Source organism: Poecilia latipinna, unplaced genomic scaffold, assembly GCF_001443285.1.
Source record: "Poecilia latipinna isolate Pla-1442-1.1 unplaced genomic scaffold, P_latipinna-1.0 Scaffold2182, whole genome shotgun sequence".
Taxonomy (NCBI): domain Eukaryota; kingdom Metazoa; phylum Chordata; class Actinopteri; order Cyprinodontiformes; family Poeciliidae; genus Poecilia; species Poecilia latipinna.
The window spans coordinates 66,454-91,710 of NW_015114798.1; the positions used below are offsets into that span (position 1 = coordinate 66,454).

Below are 25,257 nucleotides of genomic sequence, written 5' to 3' on the forward strand. Positions count from 1 at the left end.
GCTTGTTGCAATAACCGTGATACATTATGATACAAAAATGCGATGTTTATAATAATGAGCTATTCTGTAAACTTTAAAGGATTCTATTAAAGGCTCAATTAAAAAAAACTAAACATTTGATATATTTTTCTTTCATCAGGTGCTTCGTAGTCAAGCACAATGCAGACCACATATAAAGAAAAGGCAATGTTTTATTTGCTTTTACAACTTTAGGAAAAAAATCCACAAATATTTACATTTAAAAATACTTCTATCTGCCTCTACATTGATGGAGACGTAAAACACATAGTAGAGACATGCAGAGAGAATTACTGACTGCGACACCTCCCCCTAGCGGGCTCCAGGTGGATTACAGCAGAACAGGAAAAAGAAAAGGTAGCAACAAGGCGCACGGACATCATGACGTCACAAACATAATTATGGTAAAATAAAAAAGCAGGAATACATGAGATCTCACATATGCGCTGGAAAATAAGATAAGTATGGCTAACTAAGAGGTTTACACATTAGTATAATTTGATATCTGTGGATTTATTGTTGCAATGCGGTTCTAACATTCACAGGCTTCACTGTGTGATGCGACAAAGTACTCAGGTTCCTCATGAAAGGATTTCAGCTAGCTGTCTTCCGTTTTCGGGTGCAAATTTCAATTTAGTTGAGACTGAATTTAAATTCTGGTTCATTTTTGGAACATCTGGGAAACTGGGTTTTGATTATACTGTCGGTAATTTATCATATGATTTAAAATCATTTGAGAGAGTCTGTGTTCTTGTAGGAGATCTTAGTGACGGACTTGGGACGGATTATCTTGTCACAGGCTGCTGTAGATCCTCTTTATGGTGTCTCCTTCGTCTTTGGCGATGATTCCTTTCTCGATATACGAGTCGACTTGCTGGTCCATGAAATCCTTCAGCTTGGACAGGTCATAATCTGGAGGGACGAGAAGCAGCACATGAGGGCGGTTTATAATCTGACGTTCACAGCAGGCTCATTAAGGATGGTAGGGGGAACCCTTGAGACGCCACACCCAAACAAGCTCCAAGGAGGATTAGGGTCAAAGGATGTTTGTCTGATGCCAGATTTGCAGCCGTCTAATGAGAAGGTCATGCTGCAAGACGATAGATAATTTTATTCGCATTCATGCTAAAATATGATTATTTAGGAAAAAAATAACATTTAATTTCCTTACATCTATTTAGGTATGGGAGAAAATCCCAATAATATGAATCATTATAAACACAGCATCCAACATCAGCTCTAAACTGACCTGGTGTCTCAAAGTGTCTAAATGTCGTCGTGTTTCCATTAGTGCAACTATAACTACAATGTGAGCTTTGTAGTCGCAGTTTAATGGCGTGTTTGAACAGCCGTTACCCAGGTGACATAATTTAACTCTTGTGAATATTGTGGAAACAGAGCATGGAAAAGGTTCCTGCAAGCAAAATGTGGCCAAAGGTTGAACTTTCTGATAAATGACACTGCAGGCGGCTTTGGTGTGAAACGAAGACGAATGTAAATTAAAGCACCTTATGCCCACTGTTAAGTATGGTAGAAAATCTGTGATGTTGTGGACTTCAAAATGCCCTGGGAATTCTTGCTGGAGGGCACAAACTGTGAAATACCTGAAAATATTAAAGTGAAACCTTACAAACTGGGTTTCATTTGTTGTTTCAACAAGACATCGACCAAAGCAGGCGGCCAAATCAGCGCAGAAATGATTCTTCAGTCTGTGGACCTGAAGTATATAGAAAATCTATTAGACTGGATGATGTGGAGGGATTATGCAAAGTAAATGTTCAAAGTTCCCTTTTCTGCTCCAACAGTGCAAAAGAGTATAAAAGAAGACTGGAACCCTATTTTACCTTATTGGTAAGACATTAACAATACAGGTGCCAACATTTGTTCTAGATAGATGTGGGGATTATATTTCTCAGTGTGAGATTATTCCACTGCAATAAAAAAAAGTACATATAAAGAATTTTTGCAGATCTTAATCACGTGCTGCAACATGTTTTTTAAATGTATTAAGCCCTACTAAAGTATGATTTGTTTTCAGTTTGTTTCAGATGAAATGATCAGTGAGAAAAAAAAATCAGTTTCCCATCCTTTTCTTTTCAACTTCAAAACATATATCTTTTCAGTTTCAAATCTTTAGTTTGAGTTAATTTTTCCATTTCAAATACTTTCGTTTCAGTTTGAAATAGTTTTTCTTTTGAACAAACTTTATGGCCCCAATGTAGGTCCATAGACTCCAACTAAACCAGTAGCGGATGGATAGAGAACGACCAAAAGGTCACACACTGCGACCTCCCAGCATTTGCAGCGGGGCGGATCGTTGCAGCGCTTTACGGTTTGAGCCACTTGCGTGGAAAAGATCAAAAGAAAGCGATTAGACGCGGCGTCAGTCGCCGTCACCAGGGCCAAGTGGCAAAAGCCAGGATGTTTCCGTGTGTGTCCATCTGCTCCTCTGGCTAATCTTTACAGAGCGTAGGCGTACGCACCGGCGTGTGGACGGACTTACATGAACTCATTAACACACACAAATGGGCTGCTGAGATCGTCCTAATGGAGGCTTCTGGTAGAGTAAACACAACGAATGGCTCGGATCCCGTTCTGTTTCTATGACACTGTTTTCAGCCGCGAAGGCTTTGATCTCTCCTAAAAAAAGAACAAGGACGAGGGCTTCAAAGAGGAGTTCAGTGTGCTACGAAATGAGCCACAAATGGACACCCTCATGCTGCTTTATTTTAGTCCTAAATGGAGCCTGATCATGGGGAAATTGGGTGATTGGACACATTTTGTCCGTGTGCGCCTCTTCTTACACCATTATCTGTATGTCTCGGTTCACTGGCAAGAAGACGGGGAACCCCCAGTTGTCCCGGACAACCGTCGCACACTCCTGAATGCTAATGAAGTGTCCTATCTAGGGCAAGGTTAAAGATGAGCGCCCAACAAAACATCCCTGCTGATCTGGCCTCCCATGTCCCCTCTCCTCCATCAGCACTGCACTTTCAAGAGTCCCTAGTTTTTTTTTCTTCTTGTTGTCGTTTTATTTCTCCTGTGTTCAGGAAGGGAAGCCAGAATCTGGGTCAAACTTGGTTTTAATCCGTAATCCCTCTGTCTTCACTTTCTTATCCTTGTTGTTGAGCTCGGATCAGATCGGCACAAATAAAACGAACGGTGCGGATAAATCTCGCGGAGCCTGAACTTTTGTTTTCTTGTCTGGGATATCATGCTGAGCTCGACTGCCACGCATAGATCTGAATGGTGAGAACTCATTAGCGATTCATTCCCCTCTGCCTAATTAAGCAGTGCAGGCCATTGATTTTGCCACACGGTGACGTCCGACTGTATCCGGCCTCGCCGGAGACGCTACAAGAGTTTTTACCGCTCTGCAGGCCAAAGCTGAAAGTATCAGAGAACAACACCCTTGCGTTTCAGCTACTGTATGTTTGGTGTTTTAACGAAGCAGATTCAAGTGTTTTGTCCGCGAGCAAGCAGCTGTTTCTGGAGCAATTAGGATGGCATGATTAGGGATGATCCATATTGATGAGATCTGGAGTGAAGCATTTATTTTAATATGCCACGCTCCTTTAAAATGCAAATAGGGGACAACAAGGGTCACCGGTTTTCCTACGCCCCAGACGTGGCAGTTTTTGAAGAATGAAGAAGCAGTGATTTGGAAATAAGGGCCTTTTTCTGTGTGTCACATCAGCAAACTCGTGTAACCTCCAGCCAGCAAGATGAAGGAATCAGGACTCAGATTGCATCATCAACTTTGCTGTAATGAAAAAAACGCCTCACCATTTTTGCCGTCTTCTTTGTTGTGCTTCTTCAGCCACTCGATGTTCTTCCTGATGGCCTCCAGGTAGGTCTCCGATTTGCCCGGCTGATCTGGGTTTTCAAAGAAACGGAGAACAGAGGTGAGACATTTCCCTCGCTGACGCACTATTATTCCTGGAAGACATTTTCTTGTTTGCCAAGACTGTGAAACTTGCAAGGACCTTCATTTTACCAGTTAGTAAAACAGCCAAGTAGTAGATTTATAAATTAATCATAACTTGAAAAATGTAACCCTCATGCTTTGTTTTTTTTCCCACAGAAAACACAACGGCTGCAAGGACGGCTTCAAAAAGCAAGCCTCCCCAGATGAATGTAATATATACAGAGTTATACTCTTAATTTAGTCATAGATCAAATGTGCATTAATATAGATGTTTTCTCTCTTTTTTTTTTTTGATAAAACTTAAATAGGCCAAGTCACTGCAGACTTTAAAACCAGCCAATCAGTTTTCTATTTAGTAATTGATGAGCCTGACAACCCCAGTCTGTGTTTTATTTTGTTCTTTGTTTATCTGTTCCTGTCTGGGTGGAAATGTGGATTGTATTGACGTGCCGTGTGCGTAGTCTGCCAGGACACGCACTAGACGAGGCTGTGACAAGCTTTTCTGGTGCCTGTTATTGGACTGGCCTAGTTCAGAGACGAGCAGGGGCTCAATTATGATTGGCCTGAACTGCGGAGCGTTGTTTATTTCCCAGGAGCTCCGCTGTGAAAAACAAAATGTCTGAACTGGTTTCCACTGCACTGAAACCAATTTTGTGGTAGACTGAGTATGATAATTTGCTTAATTGAAGTGAAGTGGTGAGGATTTGTTGTGTTTTTGTTGTTGTTGGAAAATTATATATTTATTTGAGAGATGAGGGGGACAAAATCAAAGCATACAAAAAAAAACAATAAAATTGTGATTTGAGCAAAAAAAAAAAACAAACAAAAAACAACAAAAAACACAAAGAGTGCTAAGGACGAGGCCGGACATTGTCATTCATGAAATGAAGAAAAATGTTGAAACTGTGAAAGAGTTTGGCTACGTAGAACAAAATGCTACGCGTGTGTGTGGCGGTCGTCAGGGTTTCCCTGTGGACTGACTGGTCTCAGTTGACGGCTGCTCCTCTTTGGTCGAGTCCTTCAGGTTCTCGTACTCCTTCTGCATCTTGGCAGTCTCGGATTTGGTGTTGTCGTCTTCGTCAAAGTTTTTCCCTAAAAGCAGAATAAAAACACAAAAATGGTTCAAATTCTTGGCGGAAACACTTTGTGGTTGTTCAGTAAATTGGACATCTGTAATTTGACTCTTTTTTTTAAATCTGATTTGCAAGAAGCTAGTTGCTTCCGTCCTTCAGTAGCCTTTCAAATAACGCTCCCCGAAGTGATTCATTCTTCTTTTGCATTTTTGATACCAACATAAAGTTGAGTTAAAGTAATCTTATTGCAGTGCAATAATTATCTACTGCGGGGGGGGGAAAGAACTTTGGAAATGTTTTAAACTTCTCGCGTCATTGTCTGTGTTGGCAAAATGAACTGGCCTTATTGTTCAGCCTGATTTATTCCAGTTCATTTAAAGTTTTTAATTGTTGCATAAAGGCAGGTTTAATTGCTTAGCTATTTTCTTTTTATTTCAAGGACCTGTGCTCAAATCCTTGAGCAAATATACTTAAAGATTGGATTGATATTGTGCAATAAAATGATCTATTCTAAGCTTAACATTTCAATCAAAGGTGTAACTAGACATGGAAGGCAAAGTATAAAAAACAGGTGAAACGGAAAACAACTTTACTTTATTGCAGGTTACTGATGAGCCATTTTGAAAGTGTTTAGCCAAAGAAGTGATCTAACTATGTAGATTATTTCTACATAATTCTTTTCTGACCAAAGAAAAGGACAATTTGCCATTTTTTCCCAAACAATTATAATTTTTTTTAATATATATCCAGTCTGGGCCAATTTACTTAACTACAAGTTTTTAGGATAAAGTTACAAAGGTCTTTTTATGCACCTTTTTTTGAATTCTGTTAGTTTTCAGTAACAAAAACTGGTTATTTTCAAACTTTCAGTCCAGCCACTGTCTTCATCACACTGCCTAAAAGATATCACTCTGAAGAATGTTTGACGCATTCAAGAGAAAAAAATAAACGTTACCGGTGAGACCCGAAATGTCCGGGACCACGAGGGACTTTCCGAGCTTGTTCTTTGTCTGCATGGCGATCATGGCGTCCAGGTTCTCTGCAGGTGGACAGAAGAGGACAAACATTTACTTTCAGATCTCGTCGGTCCAGTGCGGTCAGTCGGTTCTCTCTGCGGACGATGAATGGACACCCGTTGACCATTTCGGCGTCTCACGCTGTTCCTGTGTGACTCAGAGGGTTATTATCATGAGAGAAAGCCTCGCTCTCATTAACGAATACGAGGCTCAGGAGCATGACGACAGTAATAAACATAACATTGTGTTTCCTTTTTTTTTACCCTCCTCCATTCTCATTTCCAGTGGCTTAATTAGCAATCTCAACCAGAGTGAAAAAAAAAAGAAAAAGCCTTTATGGGAATAATTTATGTGTGGTTTAATTATCTGTATGTGTGCTGGACCTGTTTAACATCACCAAATGCTGCCGTTTGTTTTCTAAATGTTTACATTTCTGCATGAATTCATCACGTAATCCTCAAGTCGTGTTGTACGTGTTACCGGGGGCCGGGGGGGGTGGGATATTATGTGTTTGCAGAGAGATTATGAAACGAGGAGACAAACACAGATCATGTGGCTGGACAGGACAGGAGGAGGGAAACATTACACGTAAAGATAAAGGAAGCAGATGTTCTGGGGATAAATGCAGCTAAAAACACATCGTCTGTGTTGATTTCCCGTCAGTTTTCTAATTCATCATTTAAAAGCTTTGCATAAATAGTTAACAGACAGATTAAAGCACTTTGCGCTTTAAATAGCTCCGAGAACCTTTGCGGTGTTTATTGATTTCCTCTTGACGTGAGCAGAAATATCTGCTGGTTAGAAACTGTTTGTTACCACCTGAGCTGCTTTAAGTAATATTATAAGCTTGGAGGACAAAATGCAGATGAGAGCAGAGGCATAGTTTGGTTTTTCTGATCGGGTCCAGAACCCTGAGGAATCTTTTTATTTCACAGATCAAACAGAGGGTATGACAAGGCTCGGCGTTGAAATGTTTTCCGATTTCCTCTCTTGTGTTTTCTACTCCTTACTATCTAATCAGCCCACTTTCCTCTGCTCTTTCTATGTACACCGTCCACCTCCTCACACCTGGAGACACACATAAGCACAGAATAAGCCACTCTTTTTTTTTCCTCCCTTCCCGTGCTTCCTGCCTCTGCATATCGCTCACTCTCTGGCTGCATCTTGAAGCAAGCGAGCATCACCCGCTGCCAGATTAGAGATGATTGGCAGCCCTGAGTACTCAGTGGTGAACCTGCTGTGATTCACTGGAACATCACAACCAGTTCAGGGGAGAAAGAGAGAGAGAGAGGAGGAGGAAGGGCGTGTGCATGTCGCTAGGAGATGGAGGAAATCCATTTCTGTGTCTTGCTATATAACCTGGACTAGGAGAATGCTGGGGGACGGTTGCCACGGAGACCTGCGTCTTTTCTAATGGTATATTACACTCGGTGGCGGTGTGTAGCAGCTAACGTGGCAGCAGTTTGAGACAGTAATGGCCATCTGTTGGGAACGGTCATCTGAAGGAGAATTGAATAATCCGTCTAAAGGCTAAACGCAGCAGGTCAAACCTTAGCGGACGACAAACTTGGAGCTAAATTTGTTTTTATCTCATTCATGTCAACAGTAGAAGTGAAGGGGAAACATGGCTGCCAAGTTATTTATGTTTTAAATTAAAAAAAAGAAAAAACCTATATGAACTATAAGATATATTATATTTATGGATGAAATTAAAAAACAAAATGAAATGAAGTAAATAAATTCAATTAAAATCAATTCATTAAATTAAAAATTAATAAGAAATTCGATATATACATATTGAACCTCATTTTTTTTCTCCTACTCATATTGTGAGATGAAATTAATATAATTTAAGGCAGGAAAAGAGTAAATCATTTAATCAAAACTTCTCTCTCTCTCTCTCTTTTTATAGCTAATTTTAAGTTTAAATTTCTCTTTTCGACTGGATGCTGATTTGAACTGAGGGAAGGATTACGTCACAGAGAGAGGACCGGATGGGTTCGGGATTTCCCGAGGCGGACGTAGAGATGACGGCTGTGCTGTCTGTGAAAGGTGGCTGACCTTTCCACCGGCTACTGATGCCCACATCGCAACCAGTCTGGTCATACTGGAAGCCCCCTGACATTTATTATCTGCCCTCACTGGCTTTACGCTCGACTGCTTCAGACCAACAGCACACAGAAAAAAAAACAAAAAAAAAACAGACATGGATAAAATGGATGCACACTGGATGGATTAAAGTCTAAATCTGAAATCCTTCTTCTTGCTGTAAGCCCCATGTCAAAAAAGCAACAAAGTTGTTACATCATTACATACATATATATGTATGTATATGTATATATATCTGTAGAGAGAGATTTTTCACACAACCCCAAATGTTTGAGTTAATTTTTAAATAACCTGCCAATCAAAAGAGGTGAAAATATTGTATTTTTTCCTCATTGGCTTCATGATGTGCAAATAGACAATAGGAAACAAATTTGGGACACAACTAACAGCTAAATTGCCCTGTTGTTTTTGGCATGCTGCCCCCGATGGCATGCCGCCCTGGGCTTAACGCCCTCATGAAAAACTGCTGAAAAGATTTCTTGATGCTTCAAAATCAATGTTAAACACAAAGCATCATATTTATGGAAAAGATGATGGATGGATGGTTTTAACTAAGCTAAGCTGTAATTACTCTCTTTTCATGTTATGCACTTTAAAAAGTAGCACAAACAGTCTTGGTGGTGAATAACTTTGAAAATGTCCCACGAAAACTGAGCTCCACATCGACCACATGAGCAATAAAACCTGTTCATTCAAAGCCTAAAGCATTTACCTGGAATAGTGATTCAGCAACCTGATGAAGTACCTTAAAATTTAAACCTCCAAATTATCGTTTTCAACGTCTTACCGAGATATGAAACTCCCTCCTCAGGAGTGATGGTGCCATACTTCACCATCATCTTCACAAAATCGATCAGCGTCTTCATGATGGTGATCAGGGTTTCTCTTTCCTGAGCGTCTTGCTCTGGAGAAACAAAGCAGAGAGCCAGTAGAAAATGAGGACGGACGTACGGATGGATGGAAATGGTCCTGAAACGTTTGACCGCTGAATTCTTCGTAACTGGAGTGTCGATAATGAGATCACTGGAGTGCCTGTGTGTGTGTGTGGGTGTGTGTGTGTGCGTGTGTGTGTGTGCGCGCGTGCGTGCGTGTGTGGGTGGGTGGTTTTATCATCCACACTTCCTTTTCTGTGTTCAAACAAATGTGGAGGGGGGGAAAAGCCCTGACTCATCCTCTTCTGACTAAAATAAAATAATCTTCTGTGAGGAGGATTTGAGTTTTCACCTGAATCGAGGCTTTTGAGCAGCCGGTAGAAGTTTGGGAAGTACTGCAGGTCCTGGAGCCCGTCTTCAGGGTTCACCTCGTTGCCCTCCTCTTTCTCTTTGTCCCAGCTGTTGTCCACGTCTTCCTCCGCATCCCTGTCCACCTCGTCCGCAATCTCGTCGTCGTTGTTGGCTACTTCGTCATCGTCTTCTTCATCGTAACGCCGCCTGGGTGTCTCCCATGCATCCTGAGAGAAAAAAAAAAAAAAAAAAAAAACGGCAGATTTTAGATCCTAGCAGCTGTTACCATGACTATGACATTTTTTGTCTCCCGCCGTACCTTGTCTGAACCCAGGTTGTCCTGCTCTCCCCTAGACTCCTGGTCCATGTCCTCGATTTCATTATTCTTCGCATTTTTGGTGATGAGATCCTGGAGCGCCTCGGCCACCTGGTATTCCAGAGTATCTGCCTGGTTTTCAGTGATCTACAGGAAAAGAAGAAAAAAGAAAAAAAGGAATCAGACAATAACAGCAAGTTTGTGATGATAGAGTCCAGATTATTGATCGGTGACCTCAGTTCAACAGGGAGAGGGGGGGGGGGGAAAAGAAAAGCTGTCCATCGAGTGACAAAAAACTAATTCACATCTGAACTCGTGGAACAATAAATGCAATTTACACATATCTTCATCTGCTATAGTGACGGTAGAGACTGTGCAGAGGGAGGGGGAGCGAGCCCCCCGCAGGGGGAAAATGTCAAGCGACCCGCTGGGGCTCAACTCAACACGAGTTTCAGAGGGCGAGGCTGAGCTCGGTGCTTACCAGCCCCAGTTTGAGCAGCTTGGAGACGATCCTGTCGAACACCCCTCTGTCGTCCTCCTCGTATATTTTGTTGGCAATCTTCTGAACGATATCCTCGGCAGTCAGCGGGGTGCCGTCAACCTGCCGGAAGCTTTCTGGGTCATCTGTGAAGAGAGACGGTCGATGTCATTGCTTTCAGCCTCACGGAGCAGAATTACTTTCTTTACACACTAACAAAAAAAAAAAAAAGCGTTCCTCATATTCGGCGTGTCACAGCAATCCCGAGCGACAAATGTGCAACTGCGACAGTCTGACACTTGCATAACGGTGCCGGCTGCTTCCTGAGGTCCAAAACCGAGTGAAAAACGAGGAGCAGTGCCAGATTATTTTTGTCCATGTGTGCAGGTTGAATCATGAGTGATACGGTTCCTTCCATCTATTTTTGGCTCACTTTGAAAAGATCTTGACTGCTGAGCTTGCCAAATGTAAGCGTATAGAGCGTAATCTGGAAGTGGGGGAGAAGAAACAAAAGGTTTGTGTCCCTGCTGGGTCGAAATGCAGGAGCAGAGGAAGCGATGCTGCTCCGTGGTTTGACTTCCAGTCACCTGACCTCTAAGAGGGCTTCAAAGGTCAGATTGCAGTAAATGTGGGCCCCCTTGAAATGCTAAATGTGAAGTGATGTGAAAAAATGTGAATGCCATAAATATAACTTATTTTCTTAGGAAATATTTGCATATTGATGCCTAATCAGAAAGTCATTCATTTGCACTTAAGCAACAAAAATTGAAATTGGTTGACTCCTTAAGCAAAAAAAAAAAAAACTAAACATATAACTGAAGCTATACAAACATGCATGTAGACTCATTAAAGAAACAAACTAAAACATTTTTCTCTTCATTTATAATACTCACTGTGAGTTATCTGTGTTGTCACAGTTTATATTAAATATTCATATGTCGAAACATTTTTAAAAACGCGCAGTAGTTAAAAAAGATGTTCTATTTTTTTTTCTATATGAGCGATGAAAGCATCCTGCAAAGTAGTGGAAGACAGAGCATCAGCTTTCACCACATCGGAGTCGAGGAGGAGGAAGAGGATAATCTGTTTCTGCTGGATTCACGTGTCCTCCTGTCTCTTGACTGCTTTCTTTCTGCTGCGGCTCAACTCCATTATACCCACGTGTCTCCTCAGTCTACTCTTTTCTTAAAATGTCTGCCTGGTGGCCTGCCAGCAAACGGATAGAGGCAGCAGCCCGCGTTACGGGTCTGTCCTTCATGAGGGTGGGAAAAAAAAGAACAAAACAAAAACCAAGACAAAGGACGCAGACCGGAGACTTGTGTCAGTGACTTACAGACACAAGTGCGTCATTGTTTTAATGGGAAGCGCTCCCTTCTGCGTTTTGATGGATGGAAGGAACAGAAGAATCAGTGCGAAGTGCATGTCGAGCGGGCGTATACCCTGGTACTTGCCGTAGTCCATCCCGTGCTTGGTGGAGTCGTAGTCGTCAGCCAGACGTCTGCTCTTCGTCGAATCGGATTCGTCGGGGACGTACTGATGATCCCCCTTCTTCACCGGCCCTTCCGGGGCCTCTTTCGATTTCTGGCCGTCGGCCAGAGACTTGAGCATGGTGAAGTCGTCGCCTTGCTCTGGTTCCGCGTCCTTGGAGGTCGCGGGTTGTTTGCTCTCTGTCAAGGAAGGAGAAGCAAACAATAAGGGCGCAGACGATGGCTCCATTACTGGAAAGGCTGCTGCAACCTGAATCTGCACAGCAGGCGGAAACAGAGCCATCAATTGATTGGCAATGAGGTGTCCTCTTACCTGCTGACTGCACCGCAGCCTTCACGCTGTCGGCCTCTGCAATCTGGGCAAGGACAAACAATTGATTGTCACACGGGATATGAGGCCTGATAATTAATGTTTGTAGGGATAAGGGGGGGACCCAGGCGTTGTTTGAAAAGTGACCATAAAACACATTTGGCCGGATATTAAAAGAAGAAAATTAGCTGTGTGGGGTGTGTTGAGACAATAGGGGACGTCACCAACCTGTTCCTGCAAAGGTCTCTCTTCTGTCAGCTGTCTGTTGTACACAGTTTTATCTGCAACGAAATCACCGGCTTTAGGGGATCAAACTGGTGGCCGAAAGCAGAATACATTAGCCGTACAGGTGATTTAATTACGAACTTTAATTCACTTGAGATATAATTTAAAGTTGCTTCGGTGAAAATTGACCTTTCAGATTGATGTGATCTGCTGGGTTTCTGCCCTCCGAGCTCTCCACCAAAGGCAGAGCTTAATCGGATTATCAAACAAAAGATTAAACTGTGGCGAAAATAGACCACAAGCGGCCTAAAGCGACCGGGCGCATTAAAAACACCAGCCTCCGCCACCGAGTTGCACGGAGCTCAGCTCTGAGGGTTACACGACAAGTATATTTAATTTGAATTTAGACTACAAAACAGGCAAGGCAAATAAAACAGCAGACCAAACACAATTTATAACATTTTTTTTTATTATTTATCCTTCTTTATGCGCTCCATTTAGCGTTTCGTTGTACTTTTGGGAAGTTTTATGCAAATCTTAAAAACGACTGCGCACATTTCTGTCAATCAAACGGTGCCCCAGTTCCCGCGAACTCACCATCCGCTGAGGCTGTAGGTGTGGGGAAGGCAGATGTCTGGCTCACTACATTCAGAACAACGAGCTGGAGAAGCACGAAAAGGCCAACGCGTTTTGACGCCATCCTTGGAATAATCTATCACGGAGCGCGCAGGAAACCAGTTCCTATCGGCGTGAGTGAGTCTGGTGGGGGAATCTCTTTTCCTGAGGAACAAAAAAAAAGCAAACAAACAAACAAAAAAAAGGAAGAAGTGCTGAATGCTTGGACAGCTCCAGAACCAGGTGCCGCGTCTTGATGGGGATGAAGCCGCTCTGTCTGCCTATAGACGCACCGGGCGGGTAAAGGCTGGAGAAAAAAAAAAAAAAGAGAGAGATGTGCGCTGCCGGAGCTGTTGACGCACGGTGGTGCTGAAAGCAGGTCACCTGTCTAATTAAATGCAGATAAGCAAGGAGGCTGTTCCAGCCCCGTGTGAGCTGCAGCATCACCTGCCAAGGCAGTAATACAGCCCACTACAAAAAGACCTGCCCCCTCATCAGAGAGGAAGGGGGAGGAGATGTGGGGGAGACAAAGGAGAAGGAGGGGATGAACACTGCAAGAAGTGCGCAAGTTTCACTCGCTCTCTCTCTCTCTCTCTCTCCTGGCTGCATTATGAATATTATTTGTTAACCTATTTTCAGATTTAGATCTAAAACGCGAGGCATTGGAATCACTATTCAGAAAAAAACAAACAAACAGAAAAAAAAAATCCGCAAATCACGTTCAGAAGTTCAATTTACTAATTTGCGCCATCAAACACGTTCCTTGCTTTTTAAACCTTCTGAAATCAGCAATACCACAATTATAAAGCATATTTATCAGGTTGCTATGCTGCAGGTAACTGTTAGCAAACAAACTGTCTTTCCATTTTCCAACAGCACCCATCTAAATCCAATTACTTGAGTGAAACATTTTTTGCAGCGTTTGACCAGGAAAAAAAAAAAAAAGAAAACGCCCATTTCGTGCGTCACCCACAATCTGCGTCATGTTTGTAGATCTTCCACTGAACGGTCAATAACAAATGTAATTAGCCACATAAGCAAAGAGAAACATAAAGTAAATCAGTTTTATGGCTGCTTTACTTTAATAACTTTGTCTCATTTGATGTCATTTTGCAGGGGCTGTCGCACATCATATCATCTGGTCGGTTTCCGTAACCTAAAGCTGCGCCTCTCAACAATTGTAACTTGAATTATTCTTTTTTTTTCTCTCCCTTCTTCTTCTTTTATATGTTGCGGAAAATGATTACATGAATAATATAATCTGATATATTACCAGGAGTGTTTAAAAGAAGTTGTATTTAATATTTTGATCTTGGACATTTTATCATAAACATTAAAAAAAAAGTTAGTATCACTTTTACCAAGGAGGGCCAAAATAGAACAAGAGTACAGTACAAGGACCTGACTGTTTTTATTTTTATTTATTTATTTTTATTTTAAACTCAATTAAAGTGTGCAGTCAGCTAGAGGGATAAGCAAACCGAGTCAACAGGGGGCTCCCAAGAGTTGGTGTTCTCACATCCATCCCATCCATCCATTTTCTTACACCCAGGCGAGGCGGGGTACACCCTGGACGGGTCGCCAGTCCATTGCAGGGTGGCGTTCACACAATAATCACAAAGTCATATGAAAACATCGGGACACGCTACTAAAAATCCCTCCACTTATCCATTGTTTTTATCCATTTACCCCTGCATTGGTGCCTATCTTCGGTGGTAATTGGGTGAAAGGTGTTCATTAAAAATGTTCATATGGTCATTTGCATCTGTCTCAGTGATTTAAATGCACTTAAATAAAAACAAAAAACAAAAAACAATGAAACACTGTTTTGCTCCATGAACAAAAGATAAGATAAGGACACCCTGCCTGCTAAAGGCTGGTGTTTACAGCCTTACCCTTTCTCCTTCGGAGCCAGTCGAGGTGGTTTAGGCATCCATCTGGTTAGGATGCCTCCTTTGGGAAGCAGATGAAGACCCTGGACCCAGTAGAGGGACTGCATCCTCTGGCTGGTGTGGCCACACCTTGGTATTCTCTCAGAGGATTTGGGCTAATTGATACACTGCATATGCTAATTTTAATAAAATAAATAAAAATAAAAAAACACCTTTTATTCGTAGTGGCTTTGTCATGTTCTGGGTGTGTGGAGGTCTGAGTGTGAGGAGCAGAGGGAGCATGTTGTGTAATGCTTCTTTTTTTTTAATTCAATTATTATCCGCTGAATTAAGGCATGTGATTTGGATGATGTGGTCCACCACTGATATCCCTTTGATTTATGAGAGCTTTATGTGAGATTAAAGTGCATCCCATCGCTTCACTCCCTCTGGGTGCAGAGTTTTCATGCAGCCAATCTGCTTCTCAGGCTCGGACTTCAGGAGGAAACAGACTTAGCTGCTGTCCTACTTTAAGACCTGGGCGCATTCATGGTCGGGTCTCCATGTTTGCCTTTTACCTCACGTCAATTATGGCCACAAGTTTGTCCAACAGAACTTGTAATGATAATTAATCTCCATACACAGAGATGCGTTTTGAAAAATGTAAATATATAACTTAGTTTTCTCTGTTTCCTGTGAAAATATTAGTCATTTTGCACCTAGTCAGAGTTACTGGTTGTTTTGCAGATCGTGATGCTGATCTGTCTCTGAGCAGTGCATGATGGGATGTTGGCCTCATTCTGTTCGGTGACTGTGCTTCCTGCTTTCTGCTTACCTCAGCGGCCTTGAAAAACACAAGTCCTGCCAAAATCAGAAATCACGGAGCTTTTTCTGAGATTAAAGTGCAGCAGATGCTCAGTCGACTGGATCCTTAATGGACACTAAAAATATCTAGCAATCATCCAAAAACAATGCTACATAGTTGCGGGAATGTTCATATTTCGAAGGGGTTTTGCTTGCTTTCACTCCTGTTCAAATATATTTGCCACTTATTTTTAATCGTCTTCCCATTGTCATTTCTTGGTTCAGTCTTAGAGTATGTGTGGTGCATCACTGACCCCTGGCGGCTAACCGCTAGAATTGCGGCCTCTTAGTTAGAGGAGTAAAAAAAAAAAAAAAAGACTAAACAAGTGCACACTGATAAATAAAGTATATAAACCAAACATACAATATTACTCTTTAAAATGTCTTACAATCCACCCAGTTTATTATCATAGTCTGGGATGGAAATATGTATGTATTGCTTTTAAAGGAGCCTACATTTCTGTATTGATTTTTTTTTCTATTGGTCTCATGTAATATTCAAATCTTAATGTTTTATTGTCTGTAAATGTAAAATCATCATGATTAACTTAGATAAGGGCTCGTAACCGTCAGTCTGCAATTAGAACCACATTTTTTGGGTTTGTGTGTTTAGTTTTTGTTTCGGTGTAATACCTAAAAGTCACAGTGGGTGGCATCATATGGTTAAATGGAGTCACAGGTAACCTTTCAACAGGTGTGCTGATTGCGGCGGAAACACGCAGTTTTTTGACCGTCGTCATCGTTGTGGTTTGTTGTTGCTGGGTTGGAAACCTTTTGGTTGTACTAAGTTGATTATAAGTGTTCAACATTAAAATTCGCCTCTTGTTGGAGAGCGCAACATCGATAAATGTTTTGCAATCATTCATTGGATCCAGGAGGAGGACGAGCGTCAACCCAGTGCCAGTGATTAGGTTAGTTTTGTTTTCTTTAATTCAGAAAAAGTCACTACACTGTGTGTATTTCATCTGTACGTGTTTCACTTAATAAGTTGAGTAGAAAAACTCCGGAAATAAATGAAAATGTCGCCAACATGCCTAGGTGGGACCCATGTGGGGCCATCGTGGAACCCGCGGACAAACCCATATGGTCTGCCCTGCTTTTCCCCACATGGGGCCCACCTAGGCATGCTGGCAGGTTAACCCAATTTATTGAATATGGTTCTATGCATAAGTAACTGTATTCGTAACAAGTTCAACACTAATAAAATGCATAAGTCAGTGTTTGTTCTTGCAGCTGAACGGATAAGTGGCTTTCATCAAAACTAGTCAGTAACCAATGCTGACACATTCGACCACCATGATCAAATTAACCAGGGTTTTTCCAACAACCAGCTTTTCTTCTAGAGCAAAAAATTAAAAATGTCTCTTTTTGGTCTCTGCTCCAGCCAGGCAGGCTCTTTGTGAATGTTGTTCACATTGATACAGCAGCCGAGAAAACGTGGCTTCCTGGGCTCTAAAGCGTCAGGATTTTCTGTGGATAAGAATAAATGACTGATATGAAATGGCAACTTTATAACTGAATTTACTTTAAGGGGTTGTCTTTAAGTTGAATCTTGCTAAGTTTTTGGGACACAAAGTTATAAGTAAAACTAGAAAAATTCTGAAGAAATTTAAATGAGGCCTGCCAAAGTGTGCCCGTCGCTTGGAACCCAACGTTCTGATGCTACAAATTAGCATCAATACTAAAGTAAGCTGCAATGTACTCAATAGCATGTGGAGAGTCACAAGCACGTTGAATAACATGGACTTACTCCATTCAGTATGTTGAAATTAATGTAATGAGCTAAATTGCTAACATTAACCTCAATGCTGTCAGTAGCATGTGGGGCATCACTAACATGTTGTCTTACATTGACTTACTCCATTCAGTNGGTTTTTAATGAACTTCCCCTCTAACAGCGGTTTTTCATCAGCTCTCTCTCATTAGAAAACGGTGTGAAAACGTTAGCGGCTACGCTAACAACCAGCGGTTACTTCGGCCAATTTAGATAATTAGAAAATATTTCTCGGTTGTTTAGAAGCGAATTTCTGGCTGCAAAGTCAAGTAATTCTGATCTTTCATCCTTACCTGGGGAAGGTAATGAGAATGAATCCAGATTTGTTTCGTAAAACGGTTGAAACAAGTTCACACAGCACAGGACTTGAGCTCTGATCGCTCTGCTGCCACATAGAAGATGGATGACGCTTTTACGTACGACTCAGCGCTCCATGAGGGGTCTACGCATATGATGTCTATGCCGAAGAGAATGACAACGCTCATCCCTCGCTCATGCGCAGAACCAGAACTACGGCATCTGTAAAGGACCAATATTACTGTGTGCACAGTCAATATTCTACATTATATTTAAGCATAAAGTAGAGCGTTATTTCTGGCGCTACAGGCTTCGCGCCGCCAGTTAGCATTAGCTACTAGCTCAACTAACTTTGCTCAGGTCAGTTCAATTCACTTATCTGATTAATGACTGAATGTAAAACCAAACTAAATAAGCCAAATTAAAGGCAATACCTTTAATATTTAAAGGCATTTTCCACCAATCCTAGATTTAATCATTTTTATGATTGTTTTGTTAGTTGTTGTAGTCCATACTGGTGAACTGTAGGTTGCATAACTGGGATGAGTGAATTTAAATTTGAGGATATAGCAATACCACACCAACATACTTATATCAATCTTACTAATATTAACAGATGTAACTAGGAGTTTAGATTTCAGTTTCTCCATTTCAGTGCATAGCTGCACACCTAAATTTTCCGAGCATTACGTTTTTTTTACAGAGTGCGACTGTTTGAATCTGTCCTGGAAGGAAAGCCATAACACATGCTGAATATTAGGTGAGCTGCACCTACTGTCCGGGTTTGATTTTAGATTATATTATTCATGTTTAACACACTATCTTGTCCTGCTCCCAGCTATATTACTGAGCTTTTAAGCTCTTACAAGCCCACGGTTGCTGCCTGAGATCATTGGGAAGGTCACACTTAGCTGTGCCCAAATCTAATTTGAAAACTCAGGGTGACCTTGCTTTCTGCATTAAGGCTGGGAAGCTCTGGAATGACCTCCCTGAGGAGACCAGGTTTCATTAACAACTGCTAAATCTATTCTTCAAAGTTTAGACTTTGTCCTAACCTACTTAAAGCTACTGCTTCTTTATGGGGAATACACAGCACCCAGGTTGTCATTAAGTGTCTCAGGAAACGCAACCTTTGACTCTACTGCCACTTTTCTCTTTTTTAATATCATACAGTTGAATATAATCAAAGCTTTAAATTCACACTAGTGTATTTTTTTTTTTTTTTTTTTGACAAATTATCAAATTGTCTAAATTATGCACAATATAGCAGTTACTCAGTTTGAAAGGCGTCTTTTGCAAAGTGTTTGTACTAGCACATGCTTCATAAACACAAACAAAAGAAGAAAAGTTCATGCTTTTATAATCATTGGCAAAAAGTATTTGAAATCTTGGTCACTCAGATTCTAGAGTTATAAACATTGGGCCAGTAATCTCCTCATTTTTGCTCCATCTGTTAGCGTCTCTGTTTTTATTGGGGGTTGGGTGACACCGCTCAATGATTGAAAATAAATCTGTAATACATTTTGGCAAGGCAATTAATATTGCAACAGGAGAAGCAGTTTCAGAGGTCCATCAAAAATGCACTTAATTATTCATCCTGAAAGCTAAGTTCAAAACCCATCCATGCAGTCAGATTTTGAACGAAAGGGATACACACTGTTAGCGACTGGATTAATGGAGAACTCACATGCCAAAGCTCACCAAGAGCTCAGAAAAAATACCAGTTTGAATTAAATGGCTCATAATTTGTATTTGTTTTTTTCTCTCTTTTTTTAGTTCCATCTAAAGTTTTTAATCGTTTTTAAAAGATAAATGACCTTTTGGCATCTAATAAATTATTTTACTGATTTCTCATCGGCCAGTAACAATGATTATTAAACAAGGTAAACTGGTGAAGTGGAGCTCAAGGGAAACAGATCATGCATCTTTTCTGCATACATCCCAGGTATGTGCTCACATATTTTATATCCCTTGCCTTTTTTATTGAGCTGTTTGTTTGTTCATGTGTGACTGGACTGTCACGTCTAATTAATGCATCAGTTGGTCATTATATACACATCCACAATTTACCATGAAAACTGAAGACACTACTGCTTATTACAGGTTTATCTCCTGCTGTCCAGCTCCCACCTGTGCCCACCTATTTCTTTCTTTTTTTTTTTTTTTTTTTTACTCTTTTTGGCCAGTGGAAGCTCTTAAAGTGATAACACAGTATATTTACTAGGCTGCTCTCTGTGTTATATCAGAAATGGGGATGGTGGATAAGCAAGGTAAAGCTTAATGCATCCAAACGAATGCCAAATAGGATCGGATCACTTTTTGTTGTAAGACATGATTTATGATTAGGGAACAATGTTGTCGGTAGACTTATTTTACAAGACGTAGTACCCCCATCATGCAGTATTAGTCACCAAATTTCTAAAGCAACAGGCCAAGCGCAGAATGCATTCTAAGCCAAGTAAAAGCGTTTCTCTAAGCTCTTAGCACTTTCCTTTTATAAAACTTATTTGAATTCAGTTCTTTGAAAACGCTGAAATAACAATGACTCAATGAGCTCACCAACTTCCAATAACCTTTCCAAAAATCATGCTGCTCAAAATACATGACTTCTTCTACGTAGTAATTTCAAGGAGTGACAGTTTTTTCATAACAACTGCTTCACAAAATAAGTTGCTTTGTGAAACAAAGGCAAAAGAATTTAATATTCCATCTGCTGTTATTGTGACAGAAGTTTCTCTAAATGCACTCAGAGCATTGATTTCTCTCTAAATGTCACTCGTTTACTCAGTGAAGCACATTCAAAAATTCAAAAGCTTTGCTCTTTCTTGCCTCCCTAAACTCATTTTGTATGTTCAAAAAATGCTAACTAGATAAATAAGTGAACCATAGCTAATGAGGTCACACTGACACACAAGTTAATACCCATTTGGAAAGGAAAAAAATATATATCTGAGGCTGGACTTGACTTTTCATATGTATTACATAAACATAGAAAACAAGCAACTGTATGTTTGAGATGTTAAGGTGAAGCTCTCTTGGGAGGGCATATCAGAGGTTTCTTCTTATTCAACTCAAATGAAGGCAATTTAAGCTTTTAGCACTGTAACATAATTGCTCTGATACAAAGAAAATGAAAGTTTCAACAGGATTGCTTGTTAGTCCGACACATGCTGTTGTATGTGTACCAAGTGTAACGTCTGCAGTTACAAATAGAGGTCACTTAACAAGTATGCTAACTAGAAAGGACAGAAATGGAGCAACTGGTTTTATCTCACTAGCACTAAGAAAACTCAGCAAAAAGAGTAGCCCTTTTATAAATGATTGTAATGATATGGATGCATATGTTCATATGCCATAATGGGGGTTGCTTCCCCATTGTAAACTGCAATACATACATTAATAGCTAGCAATTCTAAGAGCAATTAACCTGGTATATGAGAATGACAATCAACAGACATACTGGCTTTTAGATGTTGAACTGGGAGTAAGCTAGGTCTATGACTGTTAAAGTTTCAACTTCAAAAATAAAAAGTGCATAAAGAAGTTCCAATACCTGTGATTTATTGGAACCCATATTTTTCTGCTGTCTGTCGACTCTACATCATAGTTGCTTCATTTCTATTTGTCACCAGTGGCATCTGTGCCACAGATTAAGAACCAATCCTTAACACCCCTTTCACATGAGATTTAAGACTGAACCACTCAAATAAAAATCTGCAAGAATGTGAATGGTCACTGCTTGCCATTCAGTGACCATTCACTGAACGAATAGGTCTTTTGGGCTTTTTAAAGAACCCAAAGTATTTTATTATCTTTAATGTGCATGCAAAAAAGAGTTCCATTTAATGTTTTAGGCATACACAAAACCTCCTAGGTAAGACTGATGTGGTTTATAATTTGTGTTGGTTTGCATGTCAGCGTCGAGGAGACTGGGAGATGCACTTGCACTTATATATGAAAACTGGTTTACGCTGACCTGTGTGGCCTGGAGGAGCAGTGGCCATAGTGGCTCTCATTGCAAGGCTATTACCTCAACAGGCTGCTGATCCTTGTGCCGTATAGTCTAATTGAATGTAATATAAGACACCATAACTGATGTGCAGGGGAGATCATGTCTGTAACAATAAGATTTCTCTTAGCAGCTCAGACTAGCAACCCATGCTCACCAAAAACAAAGGGTTTCATGTTTAAGGCCTTACCATTTGAGGGAGGATGGAGATCAACTTGGGTAAACACCACCAAATTGTGATAAGGCAGATGCTGCAAATCAAATCAGAAGTGTGTTTGTGACACTGGACAAATATACTGTTTAGCTATGCAGATCTTGTTTTCTTATTATGTCAGTGACTATTCATTTATTTACTGTCTCTGCATTTCCTGGATTCCTATTCTCTGGCTGCTATGTTGGAGCAGGTCTACAGTGGTCTTCCTTGAAGGCTTCACACTTCCCTCTCTGTACCTCAATCCTCTGTACAGATCCATTCAATCTTCTCTTCACTCCTCTGAATGCCTCTTTGCCAAACACTCACCTGAGCTTAACTCACACCTGGAAGCCACTTACCTGCCTGACCCCCTCCCTCGGCTCCCACTGTGCCACATGCATGAATAGAAATCCATCAAGAACACTGAATACTCGCTCTGCCATTAGCCAATATATGGCTCACCCAGATATACAATTTTACTCTTCCAGACTCCTTACACCTCCCCAACCAGGAGACCTCCTTCTGACTCCCATCATAGATTTTTGTAAATAAATAAGAGTTAATCTTCCTAATTGTAATCTCACCTTCTAGTCCTCCTGCAAGAAGAAACTTTTTATTTTGCTTACTCCCTCCATATTAGTTTCTATTTTGGCCTCAAGAACAAAAATAAACATAACGGATAATTGATACATGGAGTTAAATGAGTATTAGGATCATGCCAGCCTTATGACTAGAACATGGTTTTACAAACTTGGCACTAGGAGATTTAAACAGTCTTGAGCATCCTAGAGATCTTAATCATTTCTGAAGTGGGCTTAACCATTTAGTAGTGTTTGTTTTCTAAATTCATTTGAGATGGGAAATAAATGAAGAGTAATTAATATAAGAAATATAAGGCCCTAATTTAACATCTGGTTTGATTTGTGAAAAAACCCCAAAACATTTTAATGAAGCCAGTTTAAACAGTTATTGTTTATTGATCTATTAAATAATACTTCTATACATATTTACATTTCTGATTTAATTTTCTACTTAATAGTTTTCTGCCAGTCAGGACATGAAAAGCAGTCAGTTTCATTACCTACTAATCTAGCAATTGTGGTTGTGAATAATTTCATTTTCATTATAATTGACTCTGTTTTGAATGATGCATTTCTAATTATGTTTTATGTAAAGCCAAAGTTCTGCCTCGGCTCATATCGCATTCAGTTTGATCATCTCAATTAAATGTGAAAAAAAAAAAAAGTTAATTATTTATATACATTTTCTAGTAAGACTAGAGCTCTTAGGCAGGTACCACATTACTGTTAGTATTATTAAATTGGTGAGCAACAGAATTTCTCTTTTCTCCCACATTGATTGAAGTGCTCCCAAATATAGTGCTGTTCATCATCATACAACGTATGATGTATATCTTTGACCTTCAGTACATTTGTATACCTTAATTTGTTTCACGTATATGACATTGTTCATGATGACCTACATTCACATAAACAGAAATGTTGACAACTTGTCCAGTGTGTGCCAATTCCCAAGACTCTACATGGATATAGCAGGCACACACTTTGTACTCAACTTTTCTGTGCAAGAAACGGTAAATGAATTACTTAATCAAAACACCTTTGCCAATAACACCAATAATATCCAAATTGCTTTGATTTTGCTTGGGTTACAAGCAGTTTCTATGAGTATATTGAGGAAATTCACTGAGAAAACAAGAGTCTAAGACAGATCACCAAGGGTTAATTATACATCTTTTCTTTTCAGATGCGAATCCATCCTGGATATCTCTGCTTATGCCCAGACACCAGCCCAATCACTCAGGCTGGACAAATATACTGCTTGGTTATGCAGACCTGAACATTAGTCAGAGAAAGTGTGAAATGACAGATTTAGCCAAAAGAATGACCCACGGGCAGCTCACTGTCATTAGACTCCCCCCTTTGAATTAATTTGTGTGAACATTAGGGATACCATACTTCAAGTCAGTCAGTAAAAGGCATGGGAATGGCAGATAAAGGACATGAGGGATTTCAGGAGAGTAGATTCACTGGTCGTTGTATATATTAGCTTGTGTGACTTGCCTGGAGGTATTGTGTCCTCTGAATGTGCTCAGTGTCAAAGAAATGGATACCTGGCTGTTTAAGTTCCTAAAAATCTTAAAGAAATTTGTTGAACAAAGAAAAACTAGAACATTTCTGAAGAAATTTAAACACCGCCTGCCGTTGTGCCCTTCGGTTGGAACCCAGCATTCTGATGCTACAAATTAGCATCAATACTAAAGTAAGCTGCAATGTACTCAAGAGGATGTGGAGAATCACAAGCATGTTGAGTAACATGGACTTATACCATTTGGTATGTTGAAATTAGTGTACAAGTTAAAATGAGCCAAATTGCTAACATTAGCCTAAATGCTGGCAGTAGCATGTGAGGCATCACTAACATGTTTTCTTACATTGACTTACTCCATTCAATATATTAAGCATGGCTAATAAATAAGAAAAATAGCTAAAAAGGTTTTTTTAGGAAAAATGCTAATGGGGGCAGTGAAATGCTAATGCTTATGCTAATGTTAATTCACTGCTGCCTATGGCGGTGCACTAATATTGAGATGGTGTCATCATGACCGACTTTCATACCAATAGAGCCAGAATATATTTGTGGGCATGAGGGTGAGTTAAAAACTGTTTTGGGGTCAGAAATCCTCTCCGTTTCTCACTCTAGCGGAGGAATATTGTGCACCAACCTGGGAGATTTTTATTTTATGGTAAAGGCTATTTGCCTAAGCTTAATTTTAAAGTGCCACAATAATCCCATGTGTAACAGTGGTTGGGTTAAACCAGTCATCTACAGCAATTACCTGTTGTGAAAAATATGAAGGCTTTTATTAAATATTGTACAATAACCGAAAAGAGAGATGTAACTTCTATCATGAATATAGATTAGCCAAAACCCCTACAAATTACATGCAATACTGCTGCTTCCAGTGGGAGCCGGAAGTAAGACCCATAATCGTTTCCCCAGTAAGCCTCCCAGGAATAAGGTGGATAGAATGTTCAGTTCCAGTGGTATCAGTGACATCAGCAGTGATGTCATCACTCTATGATATCACAAGGGAATCGCTCTCTTGAATGTGGCTCGCAGACAGAGTTTTCTCTGACCTGTTCCACAGTTCAATCGCGGCAGATCACCCTTCAGAGCTTGTTAGATATCGAATCCAGAGAAGTGAGAATTTACCAGTCATGAAGCAACAGCAGACTGCTTTTAAACATGAAGCTTTTCCAACTAAGCTTTCATGGGTCGACATGGTAGACCTCAGCATCCAAGTCGACTACGACGCTGTCATTTTCCCTGTTGAAGATGACAGCGTCAGCCCCATTGAGCCGGAAGATCTATCAGAGATCCAGGGGGAATCAAGTCCTTCCGGCAACTTTGAAAGACCAACATCTTT

The 25,257-nt window shown here is 40.5% G+C and overlaps 1 protein-coding gene and 1 long non-coding RNA gene across 4 annotated transcripts in view; one reads left to right on the forward strand and one right to left on the reverse strand.

Moving 5' to 3' along the window:
* Positions 1 to 655: 655 nt before the first annotated feature.
* scg3 (secretogranin III) lies at positions 656 to 13,270 on the reverse strand. Of its 2 annotated transcripts, none has more exons than XM_015017740.1 (12): positions 12,781 to 13,270; positions 12,187 to 12,239; positions 11,962 to 12,004; positions 11,601 to 11,828; positions 10,165 to 10,307; positions 9,687 to 9,830; positions 9,369 to 9,594; positions 8,932 to 9,048; positions 5,975 to 6,058; positions 4,928 to 5,038; positions 3,805 to 3,894; positions 656 to 930 (listed from the first exon to the last, which is right to left on the reverse strand). In XM_015017740.1, exons 1-12 carry the CDS (start codon positions 12,881 to 12,883, stop codon positions 812 to 814), a joined length of 1,461 nt encoding a protein of 486 aa, XP_014873226.1. In that variant the 5' UTR covers positions 12,884 to 13,270; the 3' UTR covers positions 656 to 811. The 2 variants fall into 2 exon arrangements, with proteins under 2 accessions (XP_014873226.1, XP_014873227.1); XM_015017741.1 differs by having other exon boundaries at positions 11,613 to 11,828; positions 12,781 to 13,269.
* Positions 13,271 to 16,231: 2,961 nt separating this feature from the next.
* LOC106936629 (uncharacterized) overlaps positions 16,232 to 25,257 on the forward strand; it is a 51,255-nt gene continuing 42,229 nt past the window's right edge. For both annotated transcript variants that reach the window (XR_001422176.1, XR_001422178.1), the window contains exon 1: positions 16,232 to 16,444. This is a non-coding gene — a long non-coding RNA (uncharacterized LOC106936629). The remainder of the gene's footprint in view (positions 16,445 to 25,257) is intronic.

Excerpts from the sequence above, each read along its gene's own strand:
- scg3 (XM_015017740.1), bottom strand. The coding sequence starts at position 12,883 with ATGGCGTCAAAACGCGTTGGCCTTTTCGTGCTTCTCCAGCTCGTTGTT. Across the intron at positions 11,829-11,961 it reads GGCTGCGGTGCAGTCAGCAG|AGAGCAAACAACCCGCGACC; the intron begins GTAAGAGGACAC and ends CTTCCTTGACAG. Across the intron at positions 10,308-11,600 it reads GGACTACGGCAAGTACCAGG|ATGACCCAGAAAGCTTCCGG; the intron begins GTATACGCCCGC and ends CTCTCTTCACAG.